Source organism: Rhinoraja longicauda, chromosome 4 (genome assembly GCF_053455715.1).
Source record: "Rhinoraja longicauda isolate Sanriku21f chromosome 4, sRhiLon1.1, whole genome shotgun sequence".
Classification (NCBI taxonomy): domain Eukaryota; kingdom Metazoa; phylum Chordata; class Chondrichthyes; order Rajiformes; family Arhynchobatidae; genus Rhinoraja; species Rhinoraja longicauda.
The window spans coordinates 68,771,626-68,788,895 of record NC_135956.1 but is presented as its reverse complement, the minus strand read 5'-3'; the positions used below and the strand labels follow the sequence as shown (position 1 = coordinate 68,788,895).

General features: G+C 45.3%; 1 protein-coding gene across 6 annotated transcripts in view; it reads left to right on the top strand.

Annotated features, from left to right (window-relative positions):
* Window positions 1-17,270, top strand: part of osbpl1a (oxysterol binding protein-like 1A) — a 100,213-nt gene that overhangs the window by 63,890 nt on the left and 19,053 nt on the right. For all 6 annotated transcript variants that reach the window (XM_078397988.1, XM_078397992.1, XM_078397990.1 and 3 more), the window contains one exon: window positions 13,712-13,787. In XM_078397988.1, coding sequence (XP_078254114.1) covers window positions 13,712-13,787 — 76 coding nt within the window. The remainder of the gene's footprint in view (window positions 1-13,711; window positions 13,788-17,270) is intronic.

Below are 17,270 nucleotides of genomic sequence, written 5' to 3'. Positions count from 1 at the left end.
ATGATGTCAAAACCAACTGTTATCTACGCACATAATCCATCGCCCTCTATTCCCCACTTATCCATGTGCTTATCCAAAAGTATCATGAATGCCACTATTGTATCTTCCTCACCTATACCCCTGGCAATGCGTTCCGGTCACTCACCACCCTCAGAGTGTAAAAAGAAATCCTTTAAACTTGGCCCTCTCACCTTCAGGCTATGCCCTGTAGTTTTTATTTTTTACATTTGGGGGAAAAGGTTCTGACCGACTACCCTGTCTATGCCCCTCATAATTTTGCAGAGGTCTCCCTGCAACCTCTGGCATTCCAGAGAAAACAATCCAAGTCTGTCCAACCACTCCCTGTAGCTAATACCCCCTAATCATTCTGGCAGCTTGCTGGTAAACCTCCTCTGCACCCTCTCCAAAGTCTCCACATCCTGTAATGAGGCATTAGGAACTGCACGCAATACTCAAAATTTGGTATAACCAAAGTCCTATAGAGCTGCATCACGGTTTCACGGGTTAGGGGAAAGATAGGAGAAAGGTTCACGACGTTAATCCCTGGGATGGAGGGACTGTCATATTGGAAAGACTGGGCTTGTATTCACTGGAGTTTAGAAAGATGAGAGGGGATCTTATTGAGATGTATAAAATTAGAAAAGGACCAGTCAAGCTAGATGCAGGAAAAATGGTCCCAATGTTGGGGGAGTCCAGAACCAGGGGACACAGTCTATGAATAAAGGGGAGGCCATTTAAAACTGAGGTGAGAAGAAACTTGTTCACCCAGAGTGGTGAATTTGTGGAATTCTCTGCCACTGAAGGCAGTGGAGGCCAATTCACTGGAGGAATTTAAAAGAGTTTGATAGAGCTCTAGGTACTAGTCGAATTAGGGGATATGGGGAGAAGGCAGGCACAGGTTACTGATTGTAGATGATCAGCCATGATCACAATGAATGGCGGTGCTGGCTCGAAGGGCCAAATGGCCTCCTCCTGCACCTATTTTCTATGTTTCTATGATTCTATGTAATGAGGTTGAGAGTGAATTGAATGGTGAAGTAGACTTGATGGGTTGAATGGCCTAATTTTGCTCCTATAATTTATGAACATGAATCATACCCTTTCTGATTCTTGTAGTCAATGCCACGACCTACGAAAGCAAGCATACCATATGCCGCCTTTACCTCTCAATCAACTTGCGTTGCTACTTTCAAGGAGGTAGGGACTTGGACTCCAAGATCCCTCTGTCCATCAATGATGTTAAGAGTCATTTCATTCATTGTACATTTTCCCCTTAAATTTGACCTCACAAAGTGCGACTCTTCACACTTGCTCGCATTAAAGTCCATCTGCCATTTCTCCGCCCATTTCTGTACCTGATCCACACCCCGCTATATACCTAGGAAGATGCTTGCGACCTGCAGAATTTGCAGGACACAATCCACAATGTAAGGAGTTTTGATGACTCACCACTTTCAAGACTGGTTTGTAGGTCATCTGGTCCTTGGGCTGTAATCTTTTAAGATTTAATCCTCTGAGATTCATCGCTCCAGTTCTGGGACGCAGTTTAATGACTCTGTCTTAAGCGCTGGTGATTCCTAAGTCTTTCTATCCTCCCATGAAGTGCTTTGTAAAATCCACCTCTTTGACAAAGCTTTTGATCATCTTTGGTGAGGATAAGGGACAACACTTTTGCTGGTAACTTGGAAGATTGGAAAGGCTGGGCTTTTATTCACTGGAATTTAGAAGAATGAGAGGGGATCTTATAGAAACGTGTAAAATTATAAAAGGACTGGACAAGCTGGATGCAGGAAAAATGTTCACAATGTTGGGGGAGTCCAGAACCAGGGGCCACAGTCTAAGAATAAAGGGGAGGCCATTTAAAACTGAGGTGAAAAAAAACGTTTTCACCCAGAGAGTTGTGAATTTGTGGAATTCTCTGCCACAGAAGGGAGTGGAGGCCAATTCACTGGATGAATTTAAAAGACAGTTAGATAGAGCTCCAGGGGCTAGTGGAATCAAGGGATATGGGGAGAAGGCAGGCACGGGTTACTGATTGTGGATGATCAGCCATGATCACAATGAATGGCTGTGCTGGCTCGAAGGGCCAAATGGCCTCCTCCTGCACCTATTATCTATCATCTGTTTCTGTTTTATAATATTAGCAGTGGTATCCTCACTTGGTGATCCAAGATACCGGGGTTTTGGGGAGGAAAGTTTGGATTGCTTGACTGAATTGGACCTCTTGCCCACGGCCCACCAAATCCATGTCGACCATCGATCTCCTGTTCACACTAGTTCTATGTTATCCCACTTTACAGGCATGTGGAATTTCCACATTTCTGCGGATTTACGCGTTTTAAAAATCTATTTTCCGCGCTTTTTGCATGCCCCAGAACAAGGGGCCACAGTTTAAGAATAAGGGGTAGACCATTTAGAACTGAGATGAGGAAAAACTTTTTCAGTCAGAGAGTTGTGAATCTGTGGAATTCTCTGCCTCAGAAGACTGTGGAGGCCAATTCTCTGAATGCATTCAAGAGAGAGCTGGATAGAGCTCTTAAGGATAGCGGAGTCAGGGGGTATGGGGAGAAGGCGGGAACGGGGTACTGATTGAGAATGATCAGCCATGGTCACATTGAATGGCGGTGCTGGCTCGAAGGGCCGAATGGCCTCCTTCTGCACCTATTGTCTATTGACTTCAGTGTTTTTCACTTTGCCAAAATTGCGTTTACCAACGGAGAAATCGGATCGGACAAAGAAAATAAATGATGTATAGACCTGTAATGAACACTAGGGTTCCGCTAGAGATCGCTGGGAGTTCCGCAAGAAATCCCCCGCGCCCTGGAAGTATCCCCAAAAATGTGGCACCCAGGCTGGGCGAGGCAGCCAATCTCGACCTCATTGGGACTTCCACGGCCGATCAGTGGGTTGAATTTGCAATCTGCGGCCGGGGCTCTGGAACTCCAGCCCAGCTGGAGCCAGCAAATCTATCCCCATAGCCGACTTCCTTGGCCGGCTGGATAAACCAGCAAAGCTCTGGAACCAAGAGTGCCAGAAAATCAGCGGTGGAACTGTAATGAGTAAAAATCAAATTTAAGTGCAAGATTATATAACTAAATTAATTCAGACGGGGTTAAAATATAAAACACAGCAGAAAAGCCAATTACCACATTTTTGGGCTGATTATCAATTAATGTGTGTGAATATACTTCAAAATGTTATTAGTATACAGTGACATTATTTTGTAATGTCCGTTTTAACTTTGAAATGCACTAAAAGAGGCTTGAAACGAGTAATTTTGTGTGTAAGTTTTCAAAACATTTCCAATTGTTTGACCCCGCTGTACACCTTGCGCAAGTGCTCGGCTCTTTGCCTCTTTTTTTTACCTCACTCACATGCCTGACTGTATCATCCATTCCCTGCACCCTCTGGAGGCTAATTAATCTACAAACCTGCACGTCTTTAGAATGTGGGAGGAAAATGGGGCAACTGGAGAAAATCTACACAGTCACAGGGAGAACGTACAAACTCTGTACAGACAGCACCCACAGTCAGGATCAAACTGGGTCTCTGGCACTGTGAGGCAGCAGCTCTATGCCACTGTGCTGCCATTACACCCTGTAGTGGGGAATACTGTACGCTATCAACTAGGAAAATAAATCATTTCCTCATTGGACCTTGAAGACTTACATTTTTCATGAAACGATATTCAAAGATAAGTTTCCACCTTAATGTTTCTCCCCTTTTTATCAGTGGTTTTGCTCAATTCAATCCTCTGACAAACAAAAAAAAACATTGAAAATACTCAAAATCAAAACCCAAAGTACGGAGGAACTCGGGGGAGTCAGGCTGCATAAGTTCATATGTTGTAGGAGCAGAATTAGGCCATTCAGCCCAGCAAGTCCACTCCGCCATTCAATCATGGTCGATCTATCTTTCCCTCTCAACCCCATTCTCCTGCCTTCCCCCCATAACCCTGACACCTATACTATTCAAGAACCTGTCAATCTCCACCTTAAAAAAAATATCCATTGACTTGGCCTCCACAGCCGTTCTGTGGCAATGAATTCCACAGATTCACCACCCACTGACTAAAGAAATTCCTCCTCATCTTTCTAAAGGTACGTCCTTTTATTCTGAGGCTATAGCTTCTGGTCCTAGACTCTCCCACTAGTGGAAACTTCTTCTCCACATCCACTCTCTCCAGGCCTTTCACTATTAGGTGAGTTGCAATGAGACTCCCCCCATCATCCTTCTAAACTCCAGCGAGTACAGGCCCAGTGCCATCAAACGCTCATCTTTGGAGGGAGTGGACAGATGAAATTTTGGATGTTTCACCATCCTGTCTAATTAACTCGCTGCTTTCAGTATTACCAGGGATCTGCGGGTGGAATAGATATTGTAGCTTAGCGTGGATTTTGAGCAGAAAGGAGCTTGATATGTCCATGATGGGAAGCTCCACTTTATCATCCATGTGAATCTTTGCCGATGATTGCGATCGTGTACTGTAAAAATTAAATTGTATTAAAAACAACTCTAACGTTTAGTAAGCCTTTGCATGCACCATACTTTGCATGGTGCTTAATTGTGCAAAATAAGTTCAATGAATCGGAGTGCATTGTGTACAAAAACATGAGAGGAATAGATCGGGTAAATGCACAGACTCTTGCCCGGGTTACAATAGACAATAGACAATAGGTGCAGGAGGAGGCCATTCGGCCCTTCGAGCCAGCACCACCATTCAATGTGATCATGGCTGATCATTCTCAATCAGTACCCCGTTCCTGCCTTCTCCCCATACCTCCGCTATCCTTAAGAGCTCTATCCAGCTCTCTCTCGAATGCATTCAGAGAATTGGCCTCCACTGCCTTCTGAGGCAGAGAATTCCACAGATTCACAACTCTCTGACTGAATTTTTTTTTCCTCATCTCAGTTCGAAATGGCCTACCCCTTATTCTTAAACTGTGGCCCCTTGTTCTGTACTCCCCCAACATTGGGAACATGTTTTCTGCCTCTAACGTGTCCAACCCCTTAATAATCTTATACGTTTCGATAAGATCTCTCATCCTTCTAAATTCCAGTTTATACAAGGGTTAGGGGAATCAAGAACCAGAGGACACAGGTTTAAGGTGAGGGGGGATAGATTTGATAGGAACATGTGGGGTAACTTTTTACACAAACGGTGGTGGGTGTATGGAACGAGCTGCCAGAGGAGGTTACTTTTACGAAGCAGGTTCATGGATAGGTCAGTTTTAGAGGGATATATATGGGCCAAATGCAGACAGGTGGGACTAGTGTAGATGGGGCATGTTGGTCGGTGTGTGTAAGTTGGGCCGAAGGGCCTGTTTCCATCCTGTATGACTCTACAGGCACCTTGCTTTTTGTGTGTGCTTGAGTTATGCATTTTTAGAATAATGCGCTTGTCTAATTACTACCAAAGTTTAATTTCCACACATTTTTGGAATAACGTCCTCAAATTTATCCTTGACAAGCTTGATGATGCCGGACAATGTTATTTACCTTCATTTCAATCGGCAGTGCAGTCTCGTATGGTGCTCGGTGTATGTTTGATTGTGCGCTTTTTGATTTACATGCTACTTTTCAAGCCCATGACCCCAGCATAAAATGCCAAGGACCTGTCTTCAGTTTTTGGTGCCCTTCAGTTTTCATTCAGTTTTGGTGCCCTTGCTGTTGGAAAGATGCCATTAAAAACACCATTTTGATTAGTACGGGTGTCATGGGTTATGGGGAGAAGGCAGGAGAATGGGGTTAAGATGGAAAGATAGATCAGCCATGATTGAACTGCTGAGTAGACTCAATGGGCTGAATGGACAAAAATTCTGCGCCTCTAACTTATGAACATGAGCAGGAAAGGTTTAGATAGAGGTACCTGGGTGAAACACAGGCAAACGGGGCATCTTAGTTGTTATTAAGCTGTGCCGAAGAGCCTCTTTTCCTCTTCTAGGATTCTATTGGTGAAAACCAACCGTTCCAGTTCAGTTCAGTGTTGTATCAGTTTGTATTACAATGCAGAGTGCACATCAGATCTATTCTTTATGTTAGATCCAATTTTTGTACATGTCGATCTCATTAGATTTACACAGATGTTGCCAGGACTCAAGGGCCTGCGCTATAGGGAGAGGTTGGGCAGGCTAGGAGGCCAAGTCAATGGATATTGTAAGGCAGAGATTGACAGTTTATTGATTAGTATGGGCGTCAGGAGTCCTTAGTGGTCCAATAATGCCAGGAAATATCTCGGCGTTCGGCAACCTAAACATCGACGCATTATGCTGTTACTGCTTTACTCGAATAAATTTCAGATATTGGAGCTAGACAACGTGATGCTTGTCTTATAGACGTAGATAGGGTAGACAGTCTGAACCTTTCTCCCAGGGTGGAAATGTCCCAACACTAGAGGGCATAGCTTTAAAGTGAGAGGTGGGAGGTTTAAACGTGACTAGACCAAGTGGACCCGTTGGGCCAAACCTCTCCTGCATTGGTGCAGCACCTGCTCCTCCCCCCCTCCCCCCTCCCCGTCCTCCCTCCACCCCTCACAATGGGTGGTGGGTGCCTAGAACGCGCTGCCAGGGGTAATGGTGGGGTCAAATATGACAGTGGTCTTGAAGAGGCTTTTGAATGGGCACACAGAAGTGCAGGCAATGGAAGAATTTGGATCATGTACAGACAGATGAGATTAGTTTAACTTAGCATCATGTTCGGCACAAACATTGTGGGCCGAAGGGCCCGTTCCTGTGCTGTACTGTTCTATGTTCTATATTTTTTTTAAAGGTATTGCCTAAGTGCTTTCACAGTAAGTAAAACGGAACTGAGCTCTGCGGAAAAATGTAGAAATTGTAAAGTATTTACAGTTAGCATTTTGCCCGTGAAATTTAAAAAACACGTAAACTAATATAAAAACACTAACTGCTGGGGGATTTCAGTAATTCAGGCAGTTTCTGGAGGTTTGAGGGGAGACCTGCTAGAAGTATATACAATTATGAGGCATAGATAGGGTAGATATTCCAAATCTTTTCTCCAGGTTGGAAATGTCAATGATTAGAGGGTATAGCTTTAAGGTGAGAGGGGCAAAGTTCAAAGGAGTTGTGCGGTCTAAGTTTATTTTTTCCACATAGGTGCCTGGAACGTGCTGCCATGGGTAGTGGTGGAGGCAGATACAGTAGTGGCGTTTAAGACTTTTGGATAGGCACAGATATGCAGGGAATGGAGAATATGGATTATGTGCATGCAGATAAGAGTTGGTCTTGGCATCATGGTTGGCACAGACGTTGTGGGCTGAAGGGCCTGTTACAGTGCGGTGCAGCAACTGATATTCATCTGTGGAGGGAAATGGAACAGTCAAAGTTTCAAGAGAGGACCATTCTTCAGACTTGAATCAGTTTTGTTTAACTGAGACTCTAGGATTTTAGCATAAATATTGATCTCATAGGATTGAACAACAACCTCTCCCTCCGTGTCAGCTAGATGAAGGAGCAAGTTATTGGAAAAGACACAAAGTGCTGGATTGAGCCACCGGGTCGGGCAAAATCTCTGGAGAAGAGGTGAATAGGTGAAGTTTCGGGTTCGGCCTTCAGTATACGCCATAGTCCGCATCAATAGTGCATTATGTAGTGTTACAGTTACGGAGAAAAAGTGAAATATCTGCACTGAGGTGGGTTGGAAGATGAAACACTCCAGAGCCATGTCAATCTTTGTATCTTCCACGATCGAAACCCAAAGGGGGAATATCGGAGGAAGTGAATGGATTAAAGTTTGTCAAGTTGAGTTTATTGTCATCTGTGCAACTACCGTGAGGTACAGGTACGATGACAATCTTGTTTGCAGCAGCAACACAGGCACATAGACTCGGACAATGCACTAAACATGAATTGTATTTATTTTATATATAAAATTACAGAAAATTCTCCACACAGTAAAAACAAAGACTGAGTTTTTAAAAAAAACAAGTCAGCAGCGCAAAACGCAATTAGAAAAAAACCCGAGAAGTTAGTGCAAATTACATAATTAGAAAACAAAACAAGTCCATGGTAGTGCAAGAGATGATCTGCAGTGTTCCAGGGCCAAGGTAGGATTGGGGTTGTGCAGATTGGTTCAAGAACCAGACGGTTGTAGGAAAGTATCTGTTCCTGAACTTAGTGGTGTGGGACTCAACTTAAATTTCCACAAGTTAAAGACTGAATCACTGGAGGATCTGTGTATAGATCTTTAGAAACGTGTTTAGCGGGTGGCACGGTGGCGTGTTGTAGAGTTGTTGCCTTACAGTGCCAGAAACCCGGGTTCAATCCAGACTATGGGTGCTGTCTGTACAGAGTTTGTACGTTCTCCCCATGAGCACGTGGGTTTTCTCCGGGGGCTCCGGTTTCCTCCCACATTCCAAAGACGTACAGGTTTGTAGGTTAATTGGCTTCAGTAATAATTGTAAATTGTCCCTAGTGTGTGGGATAGTGCTAGGGTACGGGGGAATCTCTGGTCAAGTCAAGTCAAATTTATTTGTCACATACACATACATGATGTGCAGTGAAATGAAAGTGGCAATGCCTGTGGATTGTGCACAAAAAAGAATTACAGTTACAGCATACAAATAAAGTTAATAAGTTACTATAGTGTAGACAAAAATATTTAGTCTCTGGGGTTATAAAAGTTGACAGTCCTGATGGCCTGTGGGAAGAAATTCCATCTCATCCTCTCCGTTTTCACAGCGTGACAGCGGAGCCGTTTGCCTGATCGTAGCATCTGGAACAGTCCGTTACTGGGGTGGCAGGGGTCCCTCATGATCTTGCTTGCTCTGGATCTGCACCTCCTGATGTATAGGTCCTGCAGGGGGACGAGTGTAGTTCCCATGGTGCGTTCTGCCGAACGCACTACTCTCTGCAGGGCCATCCTGTCCTGGGCAGAGCTGTTCCCAAACCAGACTGTAATGTTGCCGGACAGGATGCTCTCTACAGCCCCAGAGTAGAGACACTCTGAATTTCCTCAGTTGTCTGAGGTGGTAAAGGCGCTGCTTTGCCTTACCCACCAGTGCGGCAATGTGCGTTGCCCACGTCAGATCCTCTGTGATGCGGACTCCCAAGTATTTAAAACTGCTCTGCACTGACTCGGTAGGTTAAAGGGCCTGTTGCCACGCTATATCTCTAAACTAAACTAAAAACGAAACTTCAAGGCCAGTTTGAGATTTGGAGGTGTGTCTTGGTGCTTTAAGAGAGAGATGAGATGCTGACATTTGTATCTTTGCTCTTCAAACTGTCTTCGATGTGTTGTCTGCAGATGATGCTTCACCAGAGACCAATTCAACAATAATGAAAGTCAAACCCAAAACTTTGTCCAGTTTCCCATTGAATCAACTCGATAGAAAGGCTTTTAGGAACACACTTTTTGGTAATCTGAAGACTATTGTGGGACAGAGTAATCTAAGCGTACAAGTTCATAGTTTCCTGAAAATGGCATCTCTGGAGAACATGGGTAGGTCATGTTTCGGGTCAAGACCCTTCTTCGGACTCCAGTATGTTCTCTAGAGATGCTTCCTGACCTGCTGAGTTACTCCAGCACTTTGCGCCCTTTTGTGTATTAACCGGCATCTGTATGTCTTTGTTTCTGCATAGAAGTTGGAATGTTGTACAAGACTTTGGTGAGGCCACATTTGGAGTATTGTGTTCAGTTTTGGTCACCCTGGTATAGGAAGGATGTTATTAAACTGGAAAGTGTACAGAGATGATTTACAGTGATGTTGCACGGACTGGAGGGCTTGAGCTACAGGGAGAGGTTGGGCAGGCTAGGACTTTATTCCTTGGGGCACAGGAGGCTGTGGGGTGATTCTATACAGGTGTATAAAATCATGAGGGGAATAGATAGGGTGAATGCACAGTCATTTTCCCAGCAAAGGTAAATCAAGTATTGAACATCTTGGGTTTAAGGTGAGAAGGAGATGATTTAATAGGAACCCGAGGGGCAACTTTTCCCACAGATACTGGTGGGTGTATGGAACAAGTTACTAGAGGAGGTAATTGAGGCAGATAGAGCAGCAATACTTAAAAGTCTTTTGGAAAGGTTTAGAGGGATATCGGCCAAATGCAGGCAAATGAATCTGGCTTAGATGAGACATCTTGGTCAGCTTGGTCGAGTTGGGCTGAAGGGCCTGATTCCGTTACTGTGACTCTGGACCTGATGCTAGAGACGGGTTTCGAAACACAAAGAACACTTATTTGGAGTTCTGTCCACTGAGTAAAATCTGTTTAAGGCTCCATGGACATTTTGAAATCCTCCGTATTTTAACAGAACATAGAGCACAGGAACAGGCCTTTTGGCCATCATTGTTTGTGCTGAACATGAAGCCATGTTAAACTAATCTCCTCTGCCTGCACATAATGCCTCTCCCTCCATTCCCTGCATATCCGTACCTATCCAAAAACCTCTTAAATGCCGCTGCCTCCACCACCACCCCTCGTTGCTATGCGTTCCAGGCCTTCACCACTGTGTAAACAAAAATGTGCCCTACACATCTCCTTTAAACTTTGCCCCTCTCACCTTAGGCCCTTATCTGCCTGTACATAATCCATTCCCTGCCTATCCAAACGTCAAACGGCACTTATCGTATCAGCCTCCATCTCCATCTCTGGCAATGTGTTCCTAGCACCCCGCCACCCTCTGTGTAAAAAAAAAAATTGCCCCACACAACTCCTTTAAACTTTGCCCCTGTCACAATAAAGCTCTGCCCTCTGGTCTTTGCATTTCAACCCTGGTTGAAAAAGGTTCTGAGTGTCGACCTCATCTATGCCTCTCATAATTTTATATACTTTATCAGGTCTCCCCATCAACAGCCAATGCTCCAGAGAAAGCAATCCAAGTCTGTCCTATCTCTCTTCGAGTTTAAAACTCTAAAGTTCTTTGGGGTTGAGGGGAGTCCGTGCGTTTACGTTGAATTGACCCAGATAAAAGATGGCGGCGCAGCGGTAGAGTTGCTGCCTTACAGCGCCAGAGACCTGGGTTTGATCCTGACTGCGGGTGCTATCAGTACGGAGTTTATACATTCTCCCCGTGACCTGCATGGGTTTTCTCCGGAATCTCCAGTTCCCTCCCATACTCCAAAGATGTGCAGGCTTATAGGTTAATTGACTTGGTATAATTATAAATTGTCACTAGTGTATATGCGATAGTATTAGTGTGCGGGGATCGCTGGTCAGCGCGGACTCGGTGGGCCGAAGGGCCTGTTTTCGCGTTGTATCTCTAAACTAAACTAAATTCTTATGTTTTGGTGTTGTTGCATTGCGGATGTTTAGATATTGAGACTAATTGGCAAAGTGTCAAGGAAAAATTGGAAAGCCAATCTCTGTAATTTGAAGCTGCCTGTGTTGAATAGTCTAACAATGAAGTGCTGGCTGATATGTCATGTCAGACTGTATAAATAATACAGGTGGTGCGATGATAGTTGTTGTGCATTTGCTCTACGTGATTGTGGCTCTTTATCTGGCTTATTTGCCCAGATTTTAAGGTCTATTTATGCGCAGCTTACAGCCCAACGGTATGAACGCTGATTTCTGTAATTTCAAGTAATCCCTGCATTCCCTCCCCCCCCCCCCCCCCTAGTTGTCCTACCAGTTCTACTATTCACATCTCTGTATCCATCTTGTTATCATATCTTCCCCAGCCAACAATGGGCCATTATGGGCTCCACCCTTCCTTGAGCTCAGTTTGATTTATTGTGACATGTACCGAGGTACAGTCAAAAGCTTTTGTGTGCGCTAACCAGTCAGCGCAAAGACTACACATGATAACAATCAAGCCATCTTGGTCATCCGTTGCCAACCCTGATTTGTTCTGGCCTTTTCCTACCTCCAGCACCACCCACCCCCCCCCCCCCCCCCCTCCCCACCTCTACTTTCAGTCTGCAGAAGGGTCCCAACCTGAAACGTCACCCATCCTTTTTCTCCAGAGATTCTGCCTGACCTGCTGAGTTCCTTCAGCACTTTGTGTCCAGCGTCCTGCAATATCTCCAAGCACTTCTCACCAATTCTAACAAACAAAATTGTCAAAGACTAGAGGGTATAGCTTTAAGGCGAGAGTGGTAAGGTTTGAAGGAGATGTGGGGGGCAAGTTTTTTTTTTACACAGAGGGTGGTGGGTGCCTGCAATGCGCTGCTAGGAGTGGTGGTGGAGGAAGATATGACCATGATGTATAAGGGGCTTTAAGATAGGCACATGGATATGCAGGGAATGGATCACGTGCAGGCAGAAGGCAGTTTGATTTAGCATAAAGATTGCTGGCTGAAGGTCCTGTTCCTATGCTGTACATTTCTGTGTTCTATGATTATAAATAAAGAGGTTACCTGGCATAACTGATAAATTGTTTGTGATATATTTTATCTGTATGTTAGAATACAGAACAGTACAGAACATGTACAGGCCCTTTGGCCCACAAAGTGTGTGTGAAGCATGATCTCTTCTACCTGTACTTGATGCATATCCTATTCCCTACCCTTACACATGCCTATCTAAAATCCTCTTAAATGCCACTGTTGTATCTGCCTCCACTACCATCCCTGGCAGTGTTTTCCAGGCACCCATCAATCTCTGTGTATAAAATCTTTCCCCTTTCATCTTAAACCTTTTAAGGTTTAAACATTTGAGATATGTTTCTCGAATCCCCTACTTAGAGGCAGGAAACATGTTCCCAATGTTGGGGGAGTCCAGAACAAGGGGCCACAGTTTAAGAATAAGGGGTAGGCCATTTAGAAATGAGATGAGGAAAAACTTTTTCAGTCAGAGAGTTGTGAATCTGTGGAATTCTCTGCCTCAGAAGGCAGTGGAGGCCAATTCTCCGAATGCATTCAAGAGAGAGCTAGATAGAGCTCTTAAGGATAGCGGAGTCAGGGGGTATGGGGAGAAGGCAGGAACGGGGTACTGATTGAGAATGATCAGCCATGATCACATTGAATGGCGGTGCTGGCTCGAAGCAAGAGATGCTGGGTGTCCACCCGATCTACTCCTCTCATGATTTTATACACCTCTATAAAATCACCCCTCCTCCTGCACTCCAGGGAACAGTGCCACAGCCTGCTCAACCTCTTCCGATAGCTCAGACCCTCAAATCCTCATGTCCTATATTATCCCACTTTCTCAGCCACTCCCAACACACTAAAGGGTAATTTACAGAGGCCCAATTAACCCACAGACCCGCACATCTTTAGGATGTGGGAGGAGACTGGAGCACCCAGAGGAAACCCTCGCGGTCACAGGGAAAACGCGCAAAATCCAAACGGGCAGCACCTGAGGTCAGAAATGAACCCGGGTCTCTGGCACTGTGCGGCAGTAGGTCTACTGTGTCGCTCAACCAAAGAAATTAGTTTAGTTTAGTTTAGAGATACAGGCCATTCGGCCCACCGGGTCTGTGCCGACCAGCGATCCCCGCATATTAATACTATCCTACACACACTAGGGACAATTTACACTTATACCAAATCAATTAACCTGCATACCTGTATATCTTTGGAGTGTGGGAGGAAACCGAAGATCTTGGAAAAAACTCACGGGGAGAACGTATAAACTCCGTACAGACAACACCCGTAGTTGGGATGGAACCCGGGTCTCCGGCGCTGCAAGAGCTGTAACGCAGAAACTCTACAGCTGCGCCACCGTGCCGAGCTAAATTGCATTTATAGCTGGTCAGATTAAGTTATTAATTATGTTCATGGAGGTTTTTTTTGCTTTCTTCTCTGTTTCAGATCAAGCTTGCCAGCACCAATGTTTTCCAGAGATGACTTCAGCATTTGGAGTATACTACGCAAGTGCATTGGAATGGTGTGTGGGTGTTTATAGATGCAAATCATAGAGGATTGAATTGAATTGAATAAATTTTATTAGCCAAGTATATATACATACAAGGAATTTGCCTTGGTGCTTTGCTCGCAAGTAACAACACGATGTACAGTAGACAATTACAAATGAAACATTATAATTTAAACATGTGAAGAATGAAATAAAATACCAGAGCAAAAGGAGGCTACAGACTTTTGGGCTGTTGAGTAGAGCTACTGCTCGTGGGGAAAAAAGCTGTTTTTATGTCTGGCTGTGGCTGCTTTGACAGTCCGGAGTCGCCTTCCAGAGGGAAGTGCTTCAAAGAGTTTGTGGCCAGGGTGAGAGGGGTCAGAGATGATCTTACCCGCTCGCTTCCTGGACCTTGCAGTGTACAGTTCGTCAATGGGGGGAAGGTTGCAGCCAACAACCTTCTCGGCTGATTGAACGATGCGCTGCAGCCTCTGGATGTCGTGCTTGGTGGCTGAGCCAAACCAGACCATGATGGAGAAGGTGAGGACAGACTCTATGATGGCAGTATAAAACTGGACCATCATTGCCTGTGGCAGATTGTGTTTTCTCAGCTGCCGCTGGAAGTACATCCTCTGTTGGGCCTTTTTGACTGTGGAGTCGATGGTGGCCCCCCATTTAAGTATCCCTGGAGATGATGGTTCCAAGGAACTTAAATGACTGCACAGATGTGACTGTGGTGTTGTTGATGATGAGTGGGGGGAGGGGAGGGGGAGCTCTCCTAAAGTCTACAATCAATTCCACTGTCTTAAGAGCATTAAGCTCCAGGTGTTGCGAAGGCACCAGGACATCACTAGATAGAGCTCTTAAAGATAGCGGAGTCAAGGGATATGAGGAGAAGGCAGGAACGGGGTACTGATTGTGGGTGATCAACCATGATCACAGTGAATGGCGGTGCTGGGGCGAAGGGCCGAATGGCCTACTCCTGCACCTATTGTCTATTGTGCAGGACGCCAGCTGTGTCACTTCCTATCTGTGGGCAGATTCCTCCCCATCCTGGATCAGTCCAATCAGGGATGTGTCGTCCGCAAACTTGAGGAGCTTGACAGAGGAGTCTGTGGAGGTGCAGTCGTTGGTGTAGAGAGAGTAAAGGTTAGGGGAGAGTACGCAGCCTTGCGGTGCACCTATGCTGAGGGTCAGCGGGACCGAGATATGCTTTCCTAGCCTCAGATGCTGCTTCCTGTCCGTCAGGAAGTTGGTAATCCACTGACGGAGGGGTTCAGGCACAGTCAGCTGGGAGAGTTTGTAGTGTAGTAGCTCTGGCACAATGGTGTTGAATGTAGAGCTAAAATCCACAAACAAAACCCTTGCACAGGTCCCCTGGCGGTCTAGGTGCTGGAGGATGAAGTGCAGGCCTAGGTTGACTGCGTCATCCACTGATCTATTTCCACGGTATGCAAACTGCAGGGGGTCCAGCAGGGGTTTTGTAATATTTTTCAGGTGGGCCAGCACAAGAGGCTTTTAGATAGGTACATGAATATGCAGGGCATGGAGGGATATGGATCATGTGCAGGCAGAGGAGATTAATTTAACTTCATGTCATGTTCATGTCCGGCTGTGGGCCAAAGGGCCTGTTCCTGTGCTGTACAATTAAACATAGAAAAAAAAATAGGTGCAGGAGTAAGAGTCGGCCATTGGGCTCGTCAAACCTGGTTTTGGAGAGCATTCACGGTAACATTCAATATGATCATGGCTGATCATCCAAATTCAGGACCCTGCTTTTTCCCCAATATCCTTTGATTCCCTATTCCTAGATCCCAATTCCATGTTCTATTGAAATACAGACTATTACAAATGTCCGTGGAGCCTTAAATAGAATTTACTCAGTGGACAGAACTCCAAGTAGTGTTCTTTCACTTCCGAGACCCATCTCTAGCATCAGATGCAGAGTCACAGTCACGGAAACAGCCAAAACTTGTCCATGTTGACCAAGACACCCCATCTAAGCTCGTTCCATTTACCTGCATATTCTTTTGTTAAACTGTAGTGATGGCACCAACATGTATCACTCAACAAGTGGTAAAGTGGCTTCAGCAGGGTAGACAGTTAGATTTAGCTCTCCAGCTAACGGAATCAATTGATCTGGGGAAAAAGCAGGAACGGGGTACTGATTTTGGATGATCAGCCATGATCGTATTGAATGACGGTGCTGGCTCGAAGGGCTGAATGGTCTACTCCTGCACCTATTTTCTATGCTTCTAACCATTTTCCCAGAATGGAAATTTCAAATGCAAGAGGGCATAGCTTTAAGGTGAGAGGGGCAAAGTTTAAAGGTGGTGTACAGGGTGTTTTTTTTTATGCAGGGCGGTGAATGCCTGGAACTGGAGGCAGATGCAATAGAGGCATTTAAGCAGCTTTTGGCCCATATCCCTCTAAACCCTTCCTAATCATAAATCTGTCCAAATGTCTTTTAAGAGTTATAATTGCATCCAAGTCTGTAGCTTCCTCTGGCAGCTCCTTCCAGTTATGGACTACCCTCTGAGTGAAAAAATTGTCCCCCAGGTCCATCTTAAATCTCTTCCCTCTCTCCTTAAGCTTGTGCCCTCCAGTTTTAGACTCGCCACTGTGGAGGAAAAGGACTGAGTGTTCAGAATGCCTAACCCTGGACATTTAAGAGACAATTGGACAGGTACATGGATAGGAAAGGTCATAGACATATAGTGTGGAAACAGGCCCTTCGGCCTAACGCCCACACCAACCAACATGTCCCATCTACACCAGTCCCACCTCCCTGCGTTTGGCCCATATCCCTCTAAACCTATCCTATCCATGTACCTGTCTAAATGTTTCTTAAACATTGCGATAGTACCTGCCTCAACAACCTCCTCCGGTAGCTCGTTCCATACATCCACCACCCTTTGTGTGAACAAGTTGCCTTCAGGTTCCTATTAATTCTTTCTCCCCTCACCTTAAACCCAAGTCTTCTGGTTCTCGATTCCCATACTCTGGGCAAGAGTCCACCTCGACCTGAAACATCAACTATTCCTGTCATGATTTTATACAACTCTATAAGATCACCTCACATACTCCTGTGCTCCAAGGAATACAGTCCTTGCTAAACTCCCCCTTTATCTCAGGCCCTCGAGTCCTGGCAACATCCACATAAATCTTCTCTGCACCTTTTCCAGCTTGACAACAGCTTTCCTATAATATGGTGCCCAAAACTGAACATAATAGTGAAGGGTCTCGACCTGAAACATCAACTATTCCTTTTCTCCAGAGACGTTGCCTGACCCGTTGAGTTACTCCGGCATTTTGTGTCTATCTTCATTGAACACGATACTCTAAACGTGGCCTAACCAACGTCGTATATAACCGCAACATGACCTCCCAACGTCTATACTCAACGTTTATAGCGGTATGGGCCAAGCGCGGGAAGGTGGGATTAGTGTAGATGGGGCGTGTTGGTCGGCGTGGGCAAGTTAGGTCGAAGGGCCTGTTTCCACGTTGCGTGACTCT